The sequence below is a fragment of the Erpetoichthys calabaricus genome, chromosome 15 (assembly GCF_900747795.2).
Source record: "Erpetoichthys calabaricus chromosome 15, fErpCal1.3, whole genome shotgun sequence".
NCBI classification, from domain to species: domain Eukaryota; kingdom Metazoa; phylum Chordata; class Cladistia; order Polypteriformes; family Polypteridae; genus Erpetoichthys; species Erpetoichthys calabaricus.
In genome coordinates, this window is record NC_041408.2 from 27,407,166 (window position 1) to 27,430,916 (window position 23,751).

General features: G+C 39.0%; 1 protein-coding gene across 1 annotated transcript in view; it reads right to left on the reverse strand.

Annotated features, from left to right (window-relative positions):
* Positions 1-23,751, reverse strand: part of LOC114666294 (kinesin-like protein KIF16B) — a 248,908-nt gene that overhangs the window by 220,300 nt on the left and 4,857 nt on the right. The window contains exons 2-4 of the mRNA XM_028821120.2: positions 2,930-2,999; positions 2,624-2,737; positions 1,918-2,034 (exon numbers count right to left, since the gene is read on the reverse strand). Coding sequence (XP_028676953.1) covers positions 1,918-2,034; positions 2,624-2,737; positions 2,930-2,999 — 301 coding nt within the window. The remainder of the gene's footprint in view (positions 1-1,917; positions 2,035-2,623; positions 2,738-2,929; positions 3,000-23,751) is intronic.

Sequence of the window (23,751 nt, forward strand, 5' to 3'; positions counted from 1 at the left end):
TTTGTCTACTGCTCCTCTTAAATATTGTGTTCCTCAGGGATTCATTTTGGGTCCTATTTTATTCTCTATATACCTTGATCCTATTGGAGCTATTTTTAGGAAATTTAACATTTCTTTTCACTGCTATGCTAATGACACACAGGTTTATATTCCTGTCTGTAACTCTGCAATAAATCAACTACACAACTGTCTTTCTGAACTTAGATCTTGGATGGCTAATAATTTTCTTGATCTGAATCAAAATAAAATGGAGGTGCTTATAGTGGGTCCATCAGCTAAAGCCCAAATTGGTCTTGGACTTCTCGGCTCTTTCTTCGTTTTTTGCAAACCTCAAGTCAGCAATCTTGGTGTAATCTTTGACAGTAACCTCTCTTTTGAGAAACAAGTAAATTCTGTAGTCAACAGTTGCTTTTTCCAGCTTCGTCTATTAGGTAAGATCAAGCCTTTCATCTTCTAGGGATCTTGAGAAAGCTACTCATGCTTTTAATTTTTCTCGCCTTGATTACTGCAACTCGCTATATTCTGGGATTAGCAAACCCCTGATACACAGGTTACAGTTGGTCCAGAATGCTAACGCTCGCTTTCTGGTTGGGGCAAGAAAGTATGACTCTGTTTCTCCTATTTTAGCTTGTTTACACTGGCTGCCTGTCAGTTTTCAAATTGATTTTAAAGTCTTGTTGCTAGTTTTTAAATCTTTACATGGGCTTGCTCCTGCCTAATTATCCGAATTGCGTGTTTTACACCAGCCATCCAGAGTGCTTAGATCTTCTGGTCAGTTGTCTCTTGTTGTCCCAGGTACCAAGTGTAAAACTAAGGGGGACAGGGCTTTTGCAGCTGCTGCTCCTCGCCTGTGGAACTCTTTACCTCATCATATAAAGGATTCGTCTACAATTGAACTGTTTAAAACAAGATTAAAGACTCATTTCTATTCACTTGCATTCTGTGACCTTCAGTAATACTGATGGTTTCCTCACTGTGATTATATAACATCACTTCTATTTATTATTTATTTTATTTGTATTTATGTTCATATATTTTTATTTCTATTTATGTTGTTTGTTTTTTCTTTTATTCTATTATTGTAAAGCACTTTGGCCACAGCATTCCTATGTTGTTTTAAATGTGCTATATAAATAAATTGGCATTGTATTACCTTTATTGTAATAAGACTCTTTAGCATGAAACAGCACTTGGTACATCGGAGCTATATTCCAAGTAGCAGTGCTACTATTTTTAGACAACCAAAGATGTTCCAATTGTTGTTGTGCTGTATGTGTATATTTATGAGAGGAAATAAAAATGTGCAGATTGCAATAAAACTGTACATGATATGAAAATTTAAAGGTGATGTATGTGATCAGCAGGCCAAATGGTTCAAAAAGCAAAATCATTTTTCAATGTAATTAATGCTGCATCAAAGACAGGGGCTACAAGAAGTGCATACTAATATGATTTATAGGCAAGGAACAACATCAATATTGTGTAATTCTAAAAATTGTTAGCCAGTATGCACTGCCTCAATCTACTGATACGGGAGTTTCTGCTTTGAATTCAGCTCCGTTCTACTGCGAGGTGACACCACAAGGCTTTTGGTGTGCTGGTATTACCCGCTTTTATTCTTTACAATCAATGCTGTATAGGTGGAGCAACAAACAATAAGAAAATGGCAGATTAACCAAACCAACATGACAGCATAGGATGAACAACCCTACATAAATTAATCCTGCAGTACATGTAAAATCGATAAGACTGAGAAGCACCATGTTCAATATACCAAAAGTATATCAAAGTTCACTTCTGTCTCTTTCTGGGTTTACCGAGTACATGAAAATAAAAAAAAAATATAAACTTGGCAGAGAGAGCAGGCAAAAGACAGATAAAGTGAGAGACAGAGAGGATAGGTCTGCGTTCGCTTACCGGGTTTCCCATCATCGTGTATGACTTGCCAGATCCTGTCTGGCCATAGGCAAAAACACAGGCATTGTAACCTTCAAAAGCAGATTTAAGGACATCAGTGCCAAGGTCATTAAAAACCTGGAATAATAAGAAAACATTTTAAATAAAAATGGTAAATAAAAGAGATACCTCACTCACTTCTCATTAAATCCTAATTCTCAAGTAAATGACACCAGTTAAAATTTATAAGGAGGTAACATCACACTGCATTGGGTGTTCAGTCCTTTTTTAATCTTTGAATTGGCTTGCTAAAAACTGCTAGCTTTTCAGGCACAGGTAAGCTTGCAAGAAAAAAATAATCTGTGACTCATTTGGAATTACCTAGATTTCCGCATAAATTACTTATAAAATGTGGAACTTCAAATAAGTCACAATAATAGAAAAAGACAAACTATTTAAATGTGTAATTAATAACACACAAAAATGGCAGTTTGTAGAAGGTTGTTCGGGTGCATCGACCTCACATAGAAGTGGGAAAAGATGAAGAGGAGGAAGAAGACTTTCCTTCTTCTCTTTAAGTCTCTCTACCCAAAAATCAAAAGCTTTATAAACTTACAGGCTGAATACACATCCCAAAACATAACTGTGGACTGAAATGTATGTGGAGAAAGGACAGAGGAAAACAAAAATTAGAAGGGCTTCCATTGCACCCTTGCATATGCATCACCTTTTCCTGAGACACGTAAGAAGAGTGCTTGCAGTCAGTAGAGTCATAGGAGAAGTCATAGGTGAAAGTCTTGGTACGCTCCCTTGCGCTGTCACCTGACATGCCTTCTGGGATCTGTTGTAACAGCAAAGCATTACGCAAACATTTTTCAGAGACTACACTCAATAACTATTTTAAATTCATAAGCACATGACTATAAAAGAACACGCTGTACTTGGTATCTGATAAAACATTTTAGTGTTACATTTGGAAAATCTGGGACAAGTTACATTTACAGATCATAATATACAAAATTGTAATCTTCACCTTTATATTGGTTATGGATGTCTTGTTCCCATCCATGTAAATAATGCATTTGGCTTCCAAGTCTTTCTCCCTGTAAAAAATAAGTAAATGAACCTAAATAAATGAAAGTAGCCATTAATCCAAAAAATTGTGCTTCACACTGCATATTCTTGAAAAAAGTAAGAAGAATCAAGGGTTCTGGTGACTGTAAAGTGGCCAGTTATGGCTGACCATGCCCAGTGATGGATTAGCATACTGTTAGGGATTGGTTTGTACCTTTCAGCCAATGCTACCACAATAGGTGTCAGCCCCACTGCAATCCCATGTTGGACCAAGCAGATTTGAAGCAAAAAAGTACAAATCAACAAATCAATAACTGGATAACTTAATTACTCAATAAGCAATGACAACTGCAATAGTAAAGGGAACACAACAAAATTCTTAGCAGTCTGTGACAGTAACTCCAGTTTGTCTTAAATCAATCCCAATCAGTCTCTCCAGTAAGATACAATAAAAGCATGTCCTGGAAAGGACAGGAAGCACACAGCAGGAGCCAAGTAAGATGGGCAAGACACCAAGTGAACATCAAGAATAGATTAGCCTAAATTACAGTGGGGCTTTGCAGGCATATATGTTTCTAAAAGGAATTCCACTACAGACCATCATAATACAGCTTGAGAAATGGGTGAAAGGAGACAGTCTGTTATAGTTCACTTCCCCTTGGAACCTTTCACAATTTTTTTCTTATACAACCTTGAACACATTGGATTTGGATTGGCTTTTGGACACTGATCAACAACTCTTTAAGGTCAAAGTGAAAACATGTCTCATGTGATCAATTATTATGTCTATAAGTATTCTCCCATCTCAAGTCAGTATTTAGGAGATGCACCTCTGGTAGCCATTCCACCCTTGAGTCTGTTTGCTCAGGTCTCTACCAGCTTTGTACATCTAGACACTGCCATTTTTCCCCCCATTCTTCTTTGCAAAACTGCTCAGGCTCTGTCAGGTTGCATGGGGATCTTAAGCAGCTTTCTGGAAGTCCAGCCAAACATTTCTTAAATAAACTGAGATCTGGACTCTGACTTGGTCACTCCACGACATTAACATTGTTGCCTTTTAGTTTTTTAAACATTCCTGTGTAGCTTTGTCTTAATGCTTGGGACTGCTGCTTTGCCTCTGATCTCCTCCCAAGGCACGTATGGCTTTCCTCCAAGATTTCCCTATATATTGCTGCATTCATTTTACTCTCTACCCTTAGAAACCTTCCACCGCCTGCTGGAAAAAGGCATCCCCATAGAATGAAATACTATGCTGCCACCAAAAAGCTTCATTGTGCAGGCCATGTGTTTTTAAAAACGTGCAGTGTCTTACATCAAACATGAGGGTTACTCTGATGGCCAAAAAGCTTATTTATAGACTCATCAGGCAACAGAACCTTCTTTCAACTAAATTCACAGTCACACATGAGCCTTCTGTGTGTTTTTTCTAACAATGGTTTTCTCTTTGCCAACTCCCCATTAAAGCTGCAACTGGTGAAGCACCCAGGCAACATTTGTTGTTTGCACAGCCTCTTCAATTTCAGCCTCTGCAGCTTGTACTTCCTTCGGAGTTCTCATAGGTCTCTTGGTATCCTCCCTCACTAGTCACTTCTACCATGATTACTCAATTTTGCAGATGGCCTGCTCTAGGTAGAGTGCATAAAGCTGTGTTATACCTCTTTCTATTTCTTAAAGATTGCTTTAACTGGACTCCAAGGGAAACTCTGGGACTTAGATATTTTCTTTTATATATCTCTTGACTTGTGCATCTTGATCACCTTTTCATGGAGTTGCTGGGAGCCTTCTTTTGTCTTCATTGTGTAGCTTAGGCTATGATACTGATTCACCACAACATGACCCTTCCAGATACAGGTACACTTGTACTGCAATCAATAAAAGCCCCTTGACTACAGACATCTGATCTCCATTTAACTAATTCTAAAACTAATTAATTAGCTGTACCATTGATGATTTAGGTGTGTAATCTTAAAGTGGGTGAGAATACTTACATGACCAATATCTTTGTGTTTTAGATTTGTAATTAATTTAGACCACTTTGCAGAGGTCAGTTTTCACTTTTAAATTAAAGTGCCTTTTTCTGTTGAAAAAGTCTAATTAAATCCACTATGATTCAATGTTGTATAACAATAAAATGTGAAAAACCTTCAAGAGGGTGAATACGAATCATACGTACTGCACCAAATACTTCAGAGCTCTGTAGACAACTATACTGGTAAAGCTAGGATAACAGAGAACTGTGGGGTGGTGGAAAAAAAAAAAAAAAAAAGACAACTAAGTGGACCTTTTAAACATTTTCAAAGATATTCTTTATATTACCATTGATTTTTCTTTTGATCGAAAAACCAAAAGATGGATCAATAGGCATGCAGTTTCAAGATATTATAATTACTGATTTTTAACACTACAAGTACTAATTTCCATCTCAATCAAAATTATTATTGTTGAACAAGAACCTACAAAATCATTATTTTCTGTACTTGCTCAGACCAAAACAATCCCTCCAGTAGATGATGCAAGAAACAAACCAGCACTCTTTGCCAATCCAGTCCAAAACATGCCACACCCTGAATGTGAGAACCATATTATACATTATAGAGTGTTGTCGTACCTACATGGTGTGACCAAAATGTACGCAGACTTTCATTTAAGGAGTGTGCACTTTAATCACATCTGAATTTTTGATTTGTAATTTTAAACTGTGTAGCAGAGGAGTAAAATGAAAAATATGTGTTTTTGTCTGAAATATTATGGAGAGCACTGTATCGTTTAAAAATTCAAAACAATGAAATAACACTGACACCAAATATATGTTTTTTTAAGAAATTCATGTTGCTGCAAGATTTCCTAAGAAATTATTTAGTTTACATACATACATACACACATATATATATATATTATATACATATACACATATACATATACACACACACACACACACCCCTGGTATAAATCACCCAAATACGCCAAGTGGGAGAAAGAGATTTTATCTACTATTCTCAGAATCTGGCCCCACACAGCATTAAGAGTCATGAAGAACCAGATCTTGACACAGAACTGGGGGTACGTAAACTGGAACTGGTAATTAGCTGGTAATAAAGGAACTAAGGAATTAATAACATATCTGGTTAATGCTGACACCTCAATCACAATAGATTTAAATTGAAATTAAATCTAGCCTAGACTTACATTGTAAAACACAATTATAAAAAATTATACACAAAAAGTTCTGCCCTGGCAAATTTTCTCTCTCTAATCCATCTCAATCCCTGTGAAGCATAGGGCGACCCAGCTACGCCATACTTCTCGATCTGCAGCCATCATCTGAGCATTTTCCCAAGATGTTCCCAACAACTTTAAATCACGGTTTATTGTTTGTTTCCAATTCTTTCTTGGTCTTCCCCTCTTTTGCTGCATATTTCTCACCAGCTCCCAGCTTATTGCTTGCTTGGCTATTTGTTGTTCATCCATCCGGAACAAGTGTCCGAGCCATCTCAACTGTCTTTGCCAGATCTTGTCCTCCAACGTTGTTCCTCCTGTCATTGCGCAAATTCGTTCACTGGTTACTCTATCTTTCCAGCTGATACCAATAATTCTTTGTAGCCATCTGTGGTGTGCTGCCTCTAGGCACTTCCGATTTGACACTGCCACGTTCCACGTTTCTGACGCATATTGTTCATAGAACAAGGCTTTCTTAAAGTTTAATTTTTGTTGTCACACGTATCTCTTTGCTTTTCCATACATTGCTTAACTTGACAAAGTTTCTGTTTGCTTGCCAATACTTTCAGCAATGTCTTATCACAGCTACGACTTCTTTGTATGCAACTGCCAAGAAAACAGAAATTCTCAACAGTTTCTACTTGCTGTCACTGGATTGATACAGTTCTGATGGCGCAATCTCCAATTTTCATGATTTTAGTCTTATCAGCATTCATGATAAGGCCTGTCATTGTAGGCACCTCCTGTACCAGAGGTGTTATCTCTGCCATCCCAGAGATGAATGTGTCAAATATTGTAATATCATCAGCAAAGTCAAGATCTATGAGTCTGTGGCCATTTATACATTCTGTTTCACAGGTGATACCATCCATTGCTGTTTTCATAATCCAGCCAATTAGTAAGGCAAACAAGATCGGTGATAAAACACATCCTTGACGTACTCCTGTTTCGATGTTGAACCACGTTTCTACTACACCTTCCACTAGGACTGCACCTCTGCTGTCCTTTTAGAGGATGACTACAAGATTAATTGTTTATTGGTAAGCCCTAGCTGGCCAGAAATTGCCACAATGCTGGTCTATTTACTCTGACAAAAGCCTTTTTAAAGTCTACAAAATTTACAATAACTGTTTTTTTGAACAGACATGCTTTTTTTGTACTATTTGTCGTAATGCATATATCTGGTCACAACACGATCAGCCAGCTTGCTCCTCTCTCAGCAGTTTATATACCGCATCCTTTGTTCTATTCAAAATAATGCTTGCCATGAGCTTGCCTGACACACACAATACAGTGATGCTTCTCCAATTGTTGTATTTGCTGAGACCTTTCTTAGATAATGGTATAATGACTCCACTTTTCCAGTCATTTGGTATGTCCTCGCTTTACCATACCTTGTTGAAAATTTCTGTTAGATGTTTTATTGACTCCAGGCCCCCATATTTCAGCATTTCAGCTGTGATTTTATAGATACCTGACGGCTTTTAATTGTTGAGACAATTTACTGCCAGCCATACTGTTCTTCTGTTCGGTTATTGTTCCAGTTGATACGTACTGTATGTCTAGGCCTGTCTGATTACTACTAACATTGCACATTGTTATGCTTGGTTTGTGACAGTTTAGTACTCCCATCAAGTGTTCTCGCCATCTTTCTGCCTCTTGTTGGTGTGTCATCAGTTTCTTTCCTTGCTTATCCTTGATTGGCAATTTCTGTGTTTTCACTCCTGACAGCTCTTTAACAATTTTGAACAATTTTCTGGAGCTGTTGTGGCTTGCTGCTATTTCAGCCTCTGCTGTTTTAAGCTTGATCTGCCATCTTTCTGTCTCACCTGCAGCTCTATTTCACTTCTTTGACTGTTTTTGTATTTCTCAATGGCTTCGTCATTATACCGCCCTTTACTGCATGCTTCCTCTTTTATTGCCTTCAGGCTCCTTTGTCCATCAATAAGCTTACAAGTGTCATTTGATATCCACTGCTCCTTATGTCTACCTCTTCTGTAGCCTAATGTAACACTGGCTGTTTGTGTGACTATGTCTCTCCATTCGTTCCACTGCTTTCTGATTGTTGGCTTGTGTTCCTCATTGGCAAATTCAGCTGCGGTCTTTTCTAGCGTCTGGAAGCGGTTTGTCAGTTCTAGTGAGAATTCCTTTTACACATCATCCTGTAGTAGTTTTTTTACTGCTAGCTTTGCGAATTTCCTTGTTCCTTGGATATTCTTTAGTTTCAGTTTCATCTGTGATATTACCAAATAGTGATCAGATGCTATGTCAGCAAATCGATATGTTCTGACATGTCTCAACGCAGATGCCTACCTTTTGGAGAAACAGATGTGGTCGATCTGGCTTGTGACTGGGCCATCGGGTGACCTTCATGTACATTTGTGTATCATCTTATGCTTGAACAGGCTGCCACCAATTTTCAAGCTGTTTGTATTGCATAAGCTTAGGAGTCATTCACCATTGTCTGATACACAACCTTCTGCATATGTTCCAAATACATCTTCCCATACCCTTCGATTAGGTCCAATCTGCACATTGAAGTCTCCCATGACAACATGTGCATCCTGGATAGGTACATCCTCTAGGATTCCTTGTAGAGTTTCATACAATGTGTCTTTGTCTTCATCTGCTGCTATGTTAGTAGGTGCATAGACCTGTACCAGTGTTACTTTAATATATTTTGTCTTCAGCCATGCTGTTGTTATTCTGTCATTTATCGGTTCCCATGAGATTAGTGAGTTTGCCATTTCTTTGTGAAGTAATAATCCACCTGAGCTTCCACCTGAGTGTAGAACTGTAATTTCCTCTTATATCATCCTTCCACTGTGGTTCCACCACATTTCACTTACCCCTAGAATACTGAGCTTATAGGTCTTCATCTCTCTTGCTACTTGGGCTAATCTTCCAGTACCGGCCAGTGTTCTAGGGTCCTATGATTTTCAGGATGCAGAAAACACGGACGAAATCACGGCATTAATGCATAAAAACAGATATTATTTATTTATTTATTTTATTGTAGTCATTCCATACAAATAGATCAATTTTTACAAACAAATAAAAAATAGGACTGAAAACAGATCCACCCCCACCCGAGAAAGAAAGCATGGCCAACGGACTAAAACTTAAAAGTAGTAAAAATAAATAAATTGAAGAGTTTAATAGGTGGATGAGGCAAGAGCTTGCATGGAGCTCTAGACAGAGTGCGATTAATGGACATTTTATATTTCTTCCATCTGCGAATAATCACACCAACAGTTGTCACCTTCTCACCAAGCTTCTTGCTGAAGGTCTTGTAGCCCATTCCAGCCTTGTGCAGGCCTACAATCTTGTCCCCAACGTTCCTTGACAGCTCTTTGGTCTTGCCCATAGTGGTGGAGATGTGTGAATGGAAGAAATTAATTCTGTGGACAGGTGTGCTTTATGCACATAACGAGTTGACATCAGGAGTATCTGTAACTGATTGATTGATTGTAATCTGTGTACCACATAGGCAGACAGCTAACCTGCAGGAGCCAGATTTCTAGCTGGGTTGTAGGGGATCAGTACTTATTTCTCTCAATGATATTCAAATCAATTTATAACTTTTATGTAATGTGTTTTTTTCTGGATTTTGGTTGTTATTCTGTCTCTCTCCATTAAAATGAAACTACCATAAAAATTAGAGACTATTCATTTCTTTATAAATGAGCAAACAAACAAATTCAGCAGGGGATCAAATACTTATTTCCCCCACTATATATGTATTTTTTCAATTATGCCTTGAACTTTTATTTATTCATTAGTTTATGCCCTGAACTTCTAACCATTATGTTGAGACACAATAAGGTATAGTTGTGTTTGTGTGCTGTTTCATTAAAAGGAATGTAAAGTGCCATTACATTATCATTTGCTTTATTGTAGCTGTAACTACTTTCTTACAGTAAAAAAAATATATATATATATATATATATATATATATATATATATATATATATATATATATATATATATATATATATATAATGGTGAAAACCAAAAATCATAAAAAATAAAATGGAATTTGTGAAAAAATAAAACTGATTCCATAGGGCCATAGTGTTCTTACATTCCAGGTGCCAATTTTTGTTATTTCCTTTGTTGAGAGGATCTGACTCCTCTGAGCGCCAAGTTCCTTGCGGCTTTCCTCAGAAACCCATACTTTTCTCGTCTCACATTGTTGGAAATCACCAGGGACTTGCGTTCTAAAGTTTTGGTTTTGCTGAGTCCTTTCTATACCAATAATAGATCCACTGAATGGGATGCTAGCCCTAGATGCTAGATGGCTATGCCATCAGTGATGAAGGCATTAGACGAAGCATCACCTAGGGTGTTAAGCGAGGTGGTCAGACCCAACGAGAACCCTGAAAAAAGGTGGCTAACACAGGTGGAGAAGCTGCAAAGGACTAGCAGCCCTGGCAACGTTATTGGAATATTTAGTGGGCATTCACTTAGTTCTCTCAAACGTATTTACTACTTACTCAAACGTACAGGACAACAGGAATGAGAACTGACAAGGAGAACAGTATTATTGCCATTGCATGCTCATTCTAATGAGTTAGACTCTAGCCCCAGTAACCCTGGATTTGAGTAAGCAGGCTTGAGAATGCAATGTTACATTTGTATATTTACAGTGCTTTGAGATTAACAATGGAGGATAAATTACAAAAACATTAGCTGAATTGAACTGAACTAAATGATATATAATATTTTTTTCCATTTTTGCCCACATTTGTTTTTTAACAGAAGAAGAGGAGGAAACAGGAAGAACTAATGATATCCCAGAAGTCTGTACAACATACTGCTTCTGAATACAACAAGGGATATTCTTCCGAATAAAGTGTTGATCATCATTTTATTCTTTTAGACTGAAATCACTGTATTTATAGAATTGTCTTGGAGCCTACTATTTAATTATTAATCAACAGAACAGTACATTCAGAATAAAACTCCTTTAAACAATCAGTACAGCCGATTCAACAGGAACTAAAATAGAACTTTAAACCACAGATTATCTATTCATAGATATTCAACTCACCGTTCAGCCCACATGACTTCAGAGCTGTTACCTCCTGCTTTCTTGGATGCTTCTTCCTCATTTTGTACCTGAATAACTTGCCTGACTAGCTATCAGTCTGACCATAGGTGGGCGAAAAACAAAACTCAGATGTTTAACCACACTTTTGTGGCTGTTAAATCAATTATACAAGACACAGTTCTATACACTGCTCCTGCTATTGCAACACAAATGCAGCACACATTATGAGTGTCACTGCAATATTTATGGTCTTGTCCAGAGTGGATTTAAAATTGTTGGGTTTCTGTTGTTCTTGACACAATGTGAGAGTTGTTCTTCCAGGAATGTCATTCCCGTTAAACCAGTCTCTGTCTCTGACTTCATAAAGGGGGGAACCTTATGATCCAAAAAAAACAGGACTTCTCATTTTTTATTAATGGATTAAAAAAAAAGCTTGGTTACCCTAGCTATTTAAAATATGACAGACTTTAACGTGCAAGTTCAAAGGATTTAAGACGTTATTATGAACGAGGAAGGGTCTTTTTCAAGAGGGCATTTTGTGTTATTTTTTTTTCATGCAGTTTTATGCTGTCATGGGCTAAATTTAAAGCTAATTACTTTAAGGTGAAAAACAACTGTAAGGTTATTCTAGGAATCACAGAAACCTGACCATTTTAGACTGTCCCTGGAGTCATGCACTGTAGTTTCCATTAACTTGCACAGAATAATGAAAGAGTGTTTTGTCAGGTGTACATTTTGCTTTCAATCAATACAGAACTCCCACCTCTCACTTCAACATACTTTGATCCAGTACAGACCTCTCGTAAAAGTGGCATGGATTTAAAGGTACTGTTTTTATAACCTGATTCCAAACTAGCACTGTATTAAATATCTTGCTCCTGATGTTTCCATCCAGCAGATTATATGTTATTTTGGTCAATTTACACAATTCTTTCTAAAAACATCAGAAGCATTTTAAGCCACATTTCATAAATCACTTATTTTTGCCTAAAGAACAGTTATGGAAACAAAAAACACCATTTGTCAGTAAAAGCAAATTCAAACAAAAAATAAACCGTGGTTCACTATCTTTAGGAGAATGAGACACAGCAGAGGCCAAACTGCAAGTGTAGAAATTAACACTTTCTTCTCTGCAAAAGACCAAGACTGGACAACACACAGCCACTTTAGTCCCATCAGGCAGGAATGATTGAAGAATGTTTTCCGTATGTAGATCTTGCAATTCAATGTAAAGCTTCAAAAAGTATTTTGTTTAACAGGAAAATAAAACTGCCTTTTTTTTACTAGTGGTGCCAAACGATACGCTGAACACAAATTACTTTTATCACAGTGAGAAATAAGCAGCAGGATAAAGTGCCTTGTGATGCTGCACCCTCGGTAAAGCTCTATATAAAATAAACATTATTATTTATATTGTACTCAAATATCTGTAAGCAAGACAGCATAAAAAACAAATTCTTCTTCCTAATGGCACTGGCATTTCAATACTGCACAAAATCCTGTTTGATGAACAGCAGTTATAAAAAATGCATGATTGTTCCCATGAACTAAATAAGGCATATTAACAGAACCAATGGATATAAGTGTTGACTACCTTTAAATAGAAATAAAACCATCCAGAGCTTGCAGTGCTTCCATGTACTTGGGAGGTTTTATTGACATAATGTCTGTGTCACAGCACTTTGATAGGGTACTGGTGAGGTACTATCAAGCAGCAACACCCCTCTTTCCTAAAGTCACAATCTTCCTTTGTTTTTTCTGATTTCACTGCTGCTGCATTGTAGATAAAATGGGCAGTCGAACCACCAATACTCAGGGTCATTTTCCATTTGCCGCAGACTACAAGGCACAGACTGGCTCCACCAGTTAAACAGAATGACACTGCAATACGCTTCATAAAAATTAGCATATAAATAATTAATGTCTTACAGTTTAGTTAATAATTGGGCTAAACACTTAAGGATGTTTAATTAATCTATATATAATATGCATAGTGGACTCACTCACTCTCTCGCTCAACATTTCTCATTTAGCTAAAAAGCTGAAATTTGTCAGAATGGTACATCTAGGGCAGTTGGTATCTACTACAGTATGAAAGGACATTTCGAGATATCAATATTAGGGTTAAACCCACCACAGAAAAACTAACTACCCCAAAATCTCAAAGATGTATTGACAGAAATATTAGAACTTTGGTGAAGTAAATTAGCTGACACAGGTTTTTTTGATATTTGTCATTAATAATGCTCTAGAGAGTCGAACATTCTAATTCACCACGTACACCATTTCACCACAGCACTGACAGCGATCACACAGAGAAATGCAACATGCTGATCGATGCAAACAAAGGCCGCCTGCAGAAGCAAAGTGAAAGAAGGAAGGTTTGGTGAAGTCTTAAAGAAGACGCATTTAGCAAGCTCTTGCCAGGCAATGTGGCTGTGACCATAGTCAGTTTCGTACAACTGATCCAATAAGAAAGGTATTTAATATATATGAAACACTTTATCTTATCTGCAACATGCCGATATGGGGACTACAGTATCCCAGCCACCAGTGTGCTTCTTCTGTCATCTCTGTCTTGTCATGGAGCACAGTTTAAACTTTTGAAAAAGAGACAAATGTTTGTTTGCAGTGTTTGAATAACGTTCCTGTCTCTCTACAACCTCCTGTGTTTCTGCGCAAATCTGTGACCCAAGCATGACAATATAAAAATAACCATATAAACATATGGTTTCTACTTCGCGGATTTTCTTATTTCGCGGGTGGCTCTGGAACGCAACCCCCACGATGGAGGAGGGATTACTGTATACTGAAGCAGTACTATTTAGACTTTGACACTAAAGAGTCAAGATTTTTCACAGTTTTTAAGCTTGATTCAATCAACTTTAAATCACCTTTGTAACATTACCAAATACTGCTATTGATGATGTCCCCTAATACGAAATCTCTTTAGTGAGGGTAAGAGTTAAGTTAAAACATGAGCAAGAGGTGGTCTTCTTCCTCTCTGATAACAAAACCTAAAATCCTCCCTGTCACCCTCCTAGAGACACTGGGCAGGAGGTTGACAAGCAGAACGAACTCCCTTGTCCATGGTGAATATGCACCTACACATGGTACAGGTTGTTGATAACTTAGGTTCCCCTGGGACCAGCTGAATGGTTCCTCTTAACTGAATGGCTAAACACCCCTTCACTCCAAAGGAGTGCTGGACTTAAGTAGAGGACAAATATACAGAGGCTAAAACAATAACAGCATATAGTGAAAGGATTAGACCTTCCCAAAAACCTCTGCTCATAAAATAAACAAAGAAATTACTTAATCTGCAAATACAAGAGGATAATGTAAGGAAGATTTGTTCTGCACAAACCTTGAAAAAGGCTAACGATACAACTGACACCTTAAAAGTGCACATAATTCAGTGCACTGAAAAGCTGCAAACAAGCACAGAACATCGTAGAGACATAGATCCTTGAAACACAGGATGCTGCACACTCTATACGACAACATAATGCTGTATCAAACCATGATTGTAACATGTACAGAATACATTGAAATTATCAAGATGTACAGTATGATAAAAGAAACAGCAAATGAATCATATCATATGCCTATGATTAAATGTATCACAATAATGAAAAAATAATGATTACACTACATAATGGCTTGAAAAGTTCACTTCTTACCATAACTCAATTAAAAAAGTAGACAGTCTGACATAACGTATAGTTCATGCTGCAAAGAGTTTCTGGGTTGCTATGGGTGATAAGTGTCATTTATTAATTTCTTGAGAAATGTGTTAAAAGTAGCCTAACAAAACTATAAGGTGTTACAAAAATGCAACTTTGCTGGCTCTATGAAATGATACATAATGAATTTGCGTCTTTGTGAGAGAAGCTTAAATAATTTCTATCCATATATTGAGAAGGATAAGTGAATACGCAACTGCAGTGTTTCCCTTTTTGTTTTGGTTTTTTGGTGTTTGTGTATACTGCCGCAATAATTCATGCTGCTATAATTAGCTTCATAAATCATAAATTACATGTCAGGAAATTAAGAATAAACTGAAGAGCTTAAGATAAAATAAAGCACACATAATAGCCTTCAGCAAAACCACAAAATTAACAACATCATATTGCCTTTGTACACAGATTTCCTTCATTTCCCTTCATGGTCTAGATTAAGAGGGAAAAGAAAAGTGTCACTACTAACTGCTACAGCTACCAACGCCTATATTTGTTTATCTACAGGGACTGGCCTATCTCATGTTGAACAATTCTGCAGAATTTGCAGACAGAAATTCTTCTTAAACACATGTACAGCCAAACAAGGAATAGTCTAATATGATCTAAATAAGTGAACAGTAAATACTTCGGAATATTAAGCAATTAATAGGAAAATGAATTCACATTCTGGTTTTTTTGGCATCAGCTGGAAAATGAAAGGGGTGAAAAAGAAGAATAATGTTTATATATATTGTGGCACGTGGCTGGGGGTGGTGCCCAGCCGGGACGCCCAGGAGGAGAGTTCATTCCTCCTCCAGACCACGAGGGGGCGGCTGCCCTGGTTCCTTTGAGGGACACGGGTGCAGGGCTTGGAAGCCCAACCCTGTAGGGGCCCGTGGTCTCCACCAGGGGGCGCCCCTATGCCTGAAGGACCCGGAACCCCAATACTTCCGCCACACCAGGAAGTACTGGGGGGGGAAGAAGATTGGGAACACCCGGAGGGCTTCCGGGAACACAGCCGGCACTTCCGCCACACAGGGGAGTGTCTAGGGAGTGTCGGGGATCACCTGGAGCCCATCCGGGCACTTATAAAAGGGGCAGCCTCCCTGCAAAGAAGGACTGGAGTCGGGTGAGGAGTGGACAAGGTTTTGAGGCAGGAGAGAGGAGGCGGCCTGAAGAGCAGGCAGAGAGAGAAAGAGGCCTGGACTTTGGGGGAGATTGGTGCTGGAGGCACTGGGTTTGTGCACTTTATTGAACTGTATATACTGTAAATAAACGTGTGGTGGACTTGAACATGGTGTCCGTCTGTCTGTGTCCGGGCAGCTTATCACAATATATAATTATTGAGTTCCCTTCATTTGATACTTTATGAAGCCCCCTTTGTCAAGATAACAGCTCAGAATGTTCTCCTATAATGCTTAATGAGGTTGGAAACACATGACAAGGCATCTAAGACCACTACTCCATACAGAACCTCTCTAGAACCTTCAGGTTTCAAGGTCCACATTTGTGGACTCTCCTCTCCAGCTCATCACATAGGTTTTCAATGGAGTTTAAGTCAAAAGGACTGGGTTAGCTATGGCAAAACCTAGATTTTGTGGTCTCAGGACCATTTTATGTTTATTTTGAAGTGTGCTTTGGATCAGTGTTCTGCTGGAAGAGCCAGCCATGGTCCAATTTAAATTTTCTGGCAGAGTAACTGAGGTTTTAATTTAATATCTGCTAGTACTCGTCCAGATCCATTACAGAAAAAGATCCAACACCATACTTCACCGTGGGTATGAGGTACTTTTCTGCATACCAGTCATTTTCACAACGCTAATCCAACCTCTGGTGTTTGTTACAATAAAACGCTACTTTTGTTTCATCTGACCAAAGAACTCTATCCCAATTAAAGTTCCAATAATGTCTGACAAGCGTTAGGCACCTGAGTTTGTTATTTGATGACAGCAGAGGATTTTTTTTCTGGCCACCTTCCCAAACATTTGTGGTAATGTAGGTGGCATCTGATTGCAGTTTTAGAAATTTTCTAACCCTAAGGCCCAACTAACATCTTCAAGTCTCCATCTGTAATCTTAGGAGACTCTCTGGCCAATCAAACACTACTCCTCACTGTGCATGGGGTTAACAGTGACCCACGTTCTCTTCTAGACCAATTCTTAACATCTCCAGTTACTTTAAATTGATTAATTACTGGCCTAAGTGGAAATGGGCTCTTTCAACCACTTAGCTATTTCTTATAGCAATTTTCATGAATGGTGCAGCTCAACAATGTTTTGTCGCACTGCATTACTGTAGTTTTTCCTATTGTGATGGATGAATGACTAAGGGAACTTAGCCTGTGTGTCCCCTCATATTTATACCCTAGTGAAAGAAGTAGTTGTGGCTGAGCACTTAAATGTTCCTACTCACTCAGATGAACTGTAAAAATAAAACAGCATGAATGACAACATAACTTTGATTTTACTCACATGGTTTTCTAGGTGTGCTGATAATTTGTTTAATGATGAATATCTCTTTTTCTTTACAATAATTTGCTTCAATTAAAAAGTTAAGATTCTTGTTAATATTGTGAATGAAAGATCAACAAGATAAACAATGGACACTTTCTTCACAGCCCTTTTTGGTTTTATCTACCAAGGGTGCTAATATTAGCGGAGGGGACTGTGCACAAACACACAACTCAAGTCAATATTGTAGTACCATTGGATATGCAGATACATCAGAAGTACAATGTAGCTAACAAAGTATGTACAGTATACAACATCTGCTTTTATTTTTTTATTTAGAGCAAATATGATTCGATAAACTGAGCTCTTTCTGTTGTACATGTAAATACATTCCTTAGTGGCAGAATTCCATATTAAAGTGGCATTCAACAATGTTAGAAAGGTGATTTCAAGCTGATTCACTGAAAGGTAAAAACTAGTGATGCCCCAGCTGATCAGCCCCCCATCTATATCAACTGATTTTCACAACAAAACACCCAATCAGTGATCTGTAATAATGGCTGATCACAAAAAATGATTTTTTTTAACATTTGCTTTTCTAAGCTTTATGATAATTTAGTTGTGGCATTCTTAAATATATATATTTTTTACTTAGACAAATGGTGAAAACTGCTTTTCTTAAATTAAGTTTTGTTTCAGATAAGTACATTTAAAAAGAAATTAAACAATATGTCAGCTTGTAATTATGAGAAGCATTTTCGTTCATGTCATTATAGATAAATATTTTCTGTACATATTTTATTAGTTAAAAAGTATGTATTTTAAGGTAACTATTTATTTTACAATTTTTATGGTCACTGAACAATAAGCCTACAGAATTTAACTTTCTCAATAAAAAAATGAGGTAACACCTTTGGTCTAGTTTAATTATAAAAATACCAAAGTTAACATTCTGATATAGAACATAAAGATTCTCTGCATCTAGCTATACAGGAGGTTAATGTAAAAAGTTTTTTAAAGGGAAGGAAATCTTATCAGAGAATTCCTTGTAAAAACTGCAAAAACTCTCGACTGTCCATTAGCATCAAAGCCTAAACTTAGTACTGCCTCAGTATACACTGAATTTGATCTACCAAAAAAAAAAAAACAACAAAAAAGAAAGTTACTAATGAGTTTTCATTCACACAAATGCACTGCCCTGTTCTCTTTTTTACCACACACTGAAAAACAGTATGCTTCATTCTGTTCTATCTATCTATCTATTGATCTATCTATCTGTTCAATTATAGCCTGCCGCCAGCAGTTAATTTGTAGTGTATTTTTGAACTGCTCTAAGATAAACATTTCGTTCTTTCACTGGATTACAGCATTAATCCCAAAGTGGTTAAGGAAAGAAAAAAAAAAAAACTGAAAAAAATGGCTTGTTTATTAATGCTCTAAAATTCCCCCCACGTCAGCATTTCTACAAGTTTGCAGATAAGATATTGGTGAGTGGGTAATATACAGTACACTAAATACCGTTCTCACTGGTTCATGCTGGATCAATTGCACAAAATTGACTACACTCAAAGCCAGAGCACCAGGCAAGAACTTGCTAAACAACTTTTCTTTGAGCTTCACCAAACTTTGCTCCTTTCGCTTTGCTTCTGCAGACAGCCTTCTGTTCCCACTAGAGCATTATTAATAACAAATATCAACAAGTAAAAAAAAAAAACGTGTTAGACAGTTTTGTTTTTAATATGATATCACCAAAATTCAGTCACATTCATCAAGGCATTTTTGAGATTTTAGTGTTATTTGTTTTACCTACTGTGGGAGGCTGTTTACTCCTAAATAGTGACACACCGAAATGTCCACTATTAGAGGATATCTACTGTCTTAGATGTACCATCTTGAAAAAATATAGCTTTTTATTTAAATGGGAAAGAGTGTTTTTGTGGACGAATAAGTGAGTCAGTCAGTCAACGTTACATTATAAATTAGAAGTATGGCTTCCTAATTTTTACCCTTCTTGGATCAAGGCTTTGCCGTGGCAGGAAGGCTTATGTCGTATAGGGATTCTCGAAGCTACCATATATACTCGAATATAAGCCGAGTTCTTCAGCACCCAAAATGTGCTGAAAAATGTCACCCTCGGCTTATATTCGAGTCAGGTCCCGCTGCCCAAAACCCCCGTATACGTACAAGCCAGTTTCCCTTTTGGTTTGTGCGCATCGATGATTTCCGCACATGTTCAGTCTCTCCCTGTGCAGCGAGCGAAAGAGACAGCGAGCAAGAGGAACACCATATTGTTTTTGTTGACCCTCTTCTCCACTTACAAAGCTAGTTTACTGATGCCTCAATTAATGTACGGTAATTTTATTGGCATTTATTTTGATTACTGAAACTTACCAGTAGCTGCTGCATTTCCCACCATAGGCTTATACTCGAGTCAATAAGTTTTTTCAGTTTATGTAGGTAAAATTAGGTACCTCGGCTTATACTCGAATATATATGGTATGTTGTCAGGAGCTACATGCTCCTGGTAGGGTTTCCCAAGGCAAACAGGTCTGAGGTGAAGATCCAGACTAACTCAATTCTGAGACCCCACATGGATTTAAATCAAGGATCGGTGTTTCCCTTGCCCGGGAAAGGGTACCCGGGGCCCCTCCCCGAAGCCAGGCCTGGGGGAGGGGCTCTCTGGCGAGTGCCTGGTGGCTGGTCCAGCCGGGCTCAGCCCAAAGTAGCAACATGGTCCCGCTATCTTGTGGGCCCACCACCTACAAGAGAGGCCATAGGGGTCGGGTGCAATGTGATATGGGTGGTGGCCGAAGGCGGGAGCCCTGGCGTTCCGACCCTCGGTTACCGAAACTGGCCATTGGGACATGGAATGTTGCTTCTCTGGCGCGGAAGGAGCTTGACCTGGTGCGAGAGATTGAGAGGTACTGGCTAGATATAGTCGGGCTCACCTATATGCACGGTCTGGGCTCTGGAATCATTCCTCTTGAGAGAGGCTGGACTTTGTTCCACTCTGGAGTTGCTGTGGGTGAAAGGCGTCAGGCAGGAGTGGGCTTGTTTCTGGTCCCCCGGCTCGAGGCCTGCACGTTAGGGTTCTCCCCGTTGGACGAGAGGGTTGTTTCCCTGTGCCTTGGAGTTGGGGGAAGGACTCCGACTGTTTGTGCTTATGTGCCGAACAGCACTTCAGAGTACCCAGGCCTCCCCAGTCTAAACTCGAGTGGTGTTCAGTTGCTGGACTTCTGTGCTGGCCATGGATTGTCCATAACGAACACCATGTTCGAGCATAAGGGTGTCCATAAGTGCACTTGGCGCCAGGATGCCCGACGTCGCAGCTCGATGATCGACTTTGTAATTGTGTCATCGAATCTGCGACCTTATGTCTTGGACACTCGGGTGAAGAGAGGGGCTAAGCTGTCATCTGATCACCACCTGGTGGTAAGTTGGATCAGATGGCAGGAGAGGATGCCGGACAGATCAGAGAGACCCAAACGTATAGTGAGGGTCTGCTGGAAACATCTGGCAGAGGAACCGGTCAGAAAGATCTTTAACTGCCACCTCTGGCAGAACTTCAATCTCATTCTGAGGGAGGCAAAGGACATTGAGTCTGAATGGGCCATGTTCCGAGCCTCCATTGTCGAAGCAGCAGAACGGAGCTGTAGCCGCAAGGTTTTCGGTGCCTCTTGTGGCAGCTATCCACGAACCTGGTGGTGGACACCTAAGGTTCGAGAGGCCGTCAAGTTGAAGAAAGAATCCTATTGGCTCTGGTTGACCAGTGGGACTCCAGAGGCAGCTGAGGGGTACCGACGGGCCAAGCGTGTGGCGGTATCAGCTGTTGCAGAGGCAAAAACTCGGGCATGGGAGGAGTTTGGGGAAGCCATGGAAAATGACTTTCCGTCAAGCGCCTCAGGAGGGGAAAGCGGTGCTCCACCAACACTGTGTACAGTGGAGATGGGGCCCTGCTGACTTCAACTGCAAACGTTATTGACCGGTGGAAGGAATACTTCGAGGATCTTCTCAATCCCACCAACATATCTTCCTTAGAGGAAGCAGAGCTGGAGGACTCCGGGGGGGGGGCCTGTCCATATCAGGGGCCGAGGTCACGGAGGTAGTTAAAAAGCTCCGAGGTGGCGGGGCCCCTGGGGTAGACGAGGTCCACCCTGGGTTCCTAAAGGCTCTGGATGTTGTGGGGTTGTCCTGGTTGACACGTCTCTGCAGTATCGCATGGACATGGGGGCAGTGCCTCTGGATTGGCAAACCGGGGTGGTGGCCCCCCTTTTTAAGAAGGGCGATCGGAGGATGTGCTCCAACTACAGGGAGAATCACACTCCTCAGCCTAACTGGTAAGGTCTATTCAGGGGTGCTGGAGAAGAGAGTTCGGTCGATAGTCGAATCTCAGATTCAAGAGGAACAATGTGAATTCCATCCCGGCCATGGAACACTGGACCAGCTCTACACCCTGGCCAGGATCCTGGAGGAATCTCAAAGTACTCTTTCCATCTTCTCAACACACCCTCCTCACTTGTGAGTACATTTCCATCTTTGTCTTTTAAGACCCTAACCTGCTGCACATCTTTCCCAGCTCGGTCCCTCTGTCTAACCAATCGGTACAGGTCCTTTTCTCCCTCCTTAGTGTCCAACCTCTCATACAATTCATCATACACCTTTTCTTTACCCTTTGCCACCTCTCTACTCACTTTACGCCTTATTTCCTTGTACATTTTTGTCTACTTTCTGCATCTCTCTGACTATCCCACTTCTTCTTTGCCATCCTCTTCCTCTGTATACTCTCCTGTGCTTCCCCATTCCACCACCAGGTTTCCTTATCCTTCTTCTTCTGTCCAGATTTCACACCAAGAATCCTTCTAGTTGTCACTCTTGCTACTTCTGCTGTAGTTACCCAGCTGTCTGGTAACTCTTCACTACCACCCAGTGCCTGTCTTACTTCCTCTCTGAACTCCTCCTTGCAGTCTACCTTTTTCAACTTCCACCATTTGATCCTTGGCTCTGTCCTCACTCTCCTCCTATTTCTTGATATCCAAAGTCATCCTACAGACCATCATCCTATCCCGCCTAACTACGCTTTCCCCTGCCCCACCTACAACAATGATACTTTCATGTCAATACAAACAACTTAACATGCATGTGTTAAACAAAATACCTTATATACTGTATATCCACTGTGTGTTAGCAGTCAGCAAATAAAGTCTATGCAATGGCACATGCTCACGAAGTGTAAAACAGCAAAAACACTCAATTGCCAGCAAAATCACGACTGGTAATCATGCAGGAGAAGTCATATTCCTTTTGTGTATTAAGTTAGATACTGGTAATACTCCAGCAAGTAGATTACCATTTATCTTGCATAGAGAGCAAATTCCAATAATTTTAGCATTTGCTATAACAATAAATAAATCTCAAGCCAAAGTTTTGACTTTGTTGGAGTATACCCCTGAACCGATAGCGAGATACAGAGGTGTGGTTGAGTCACCATAGTGCTGCTATTAATAACTCTGGGTGTAACAAAATCTGCAGCAGACTGCAATCCAGGAACATACACCTCTATTTATGTCCATGAATGAAAACAAAATCTAAAGCATTAACTACCCCTATTTATTGAAAAATGGAGCACATCAGACTGCAGACCTCCTAATACAAATGAGGATCCACAATACCCTCATATGAGACAACTATGTCACTTATCAAGGTCCTGTAAGAAAGGGATAAGTCTTTAACATTGCTGAACTACCTTGGTTAAACATGTGATGAATTGAGTAACATTTTGCAATTAATCATGATTAAAAAACAATCATTTGACAGCTTTAAAATATATACAGTATGCTGTTTATGTACTGTATATAATGTACATATATATTTTATGTTGTATTATGTTATATGTGAATTTATATATTTTTTGTAATAATGCCATTTTAGAGAGATGTTTCATTATATTGCATGCAATTCCTTTACATAAAATCTTAGGTTAAAACAACTTAAGGACAATCATGTAAGCATGTGAACATCACATCACTTTTGTATTCAACTTTGTTCGCTCATATGTGCATTAATATTAATTTCTTTGCTTAAGGTAATATACATGTCACGCTACATCTTTCTGATTCTTTGTGCATTCTTTGGCATTGTATTTTAATTGAGAAATCATTTTTCTATTGTAGAGTATATAAACCATCATTTATTATATACTGCAGTAATTATCCCTATTGCCCAAAATATTTTTTGTTAACTATTTTAGGCTCCCCGAGCTGAAGATCCACAAATCATCCGATACAACAGTGACTCTCTTGGCTAAAAAGTGCCTCTGTGTCCCTGACACCAGCTGTCTCTC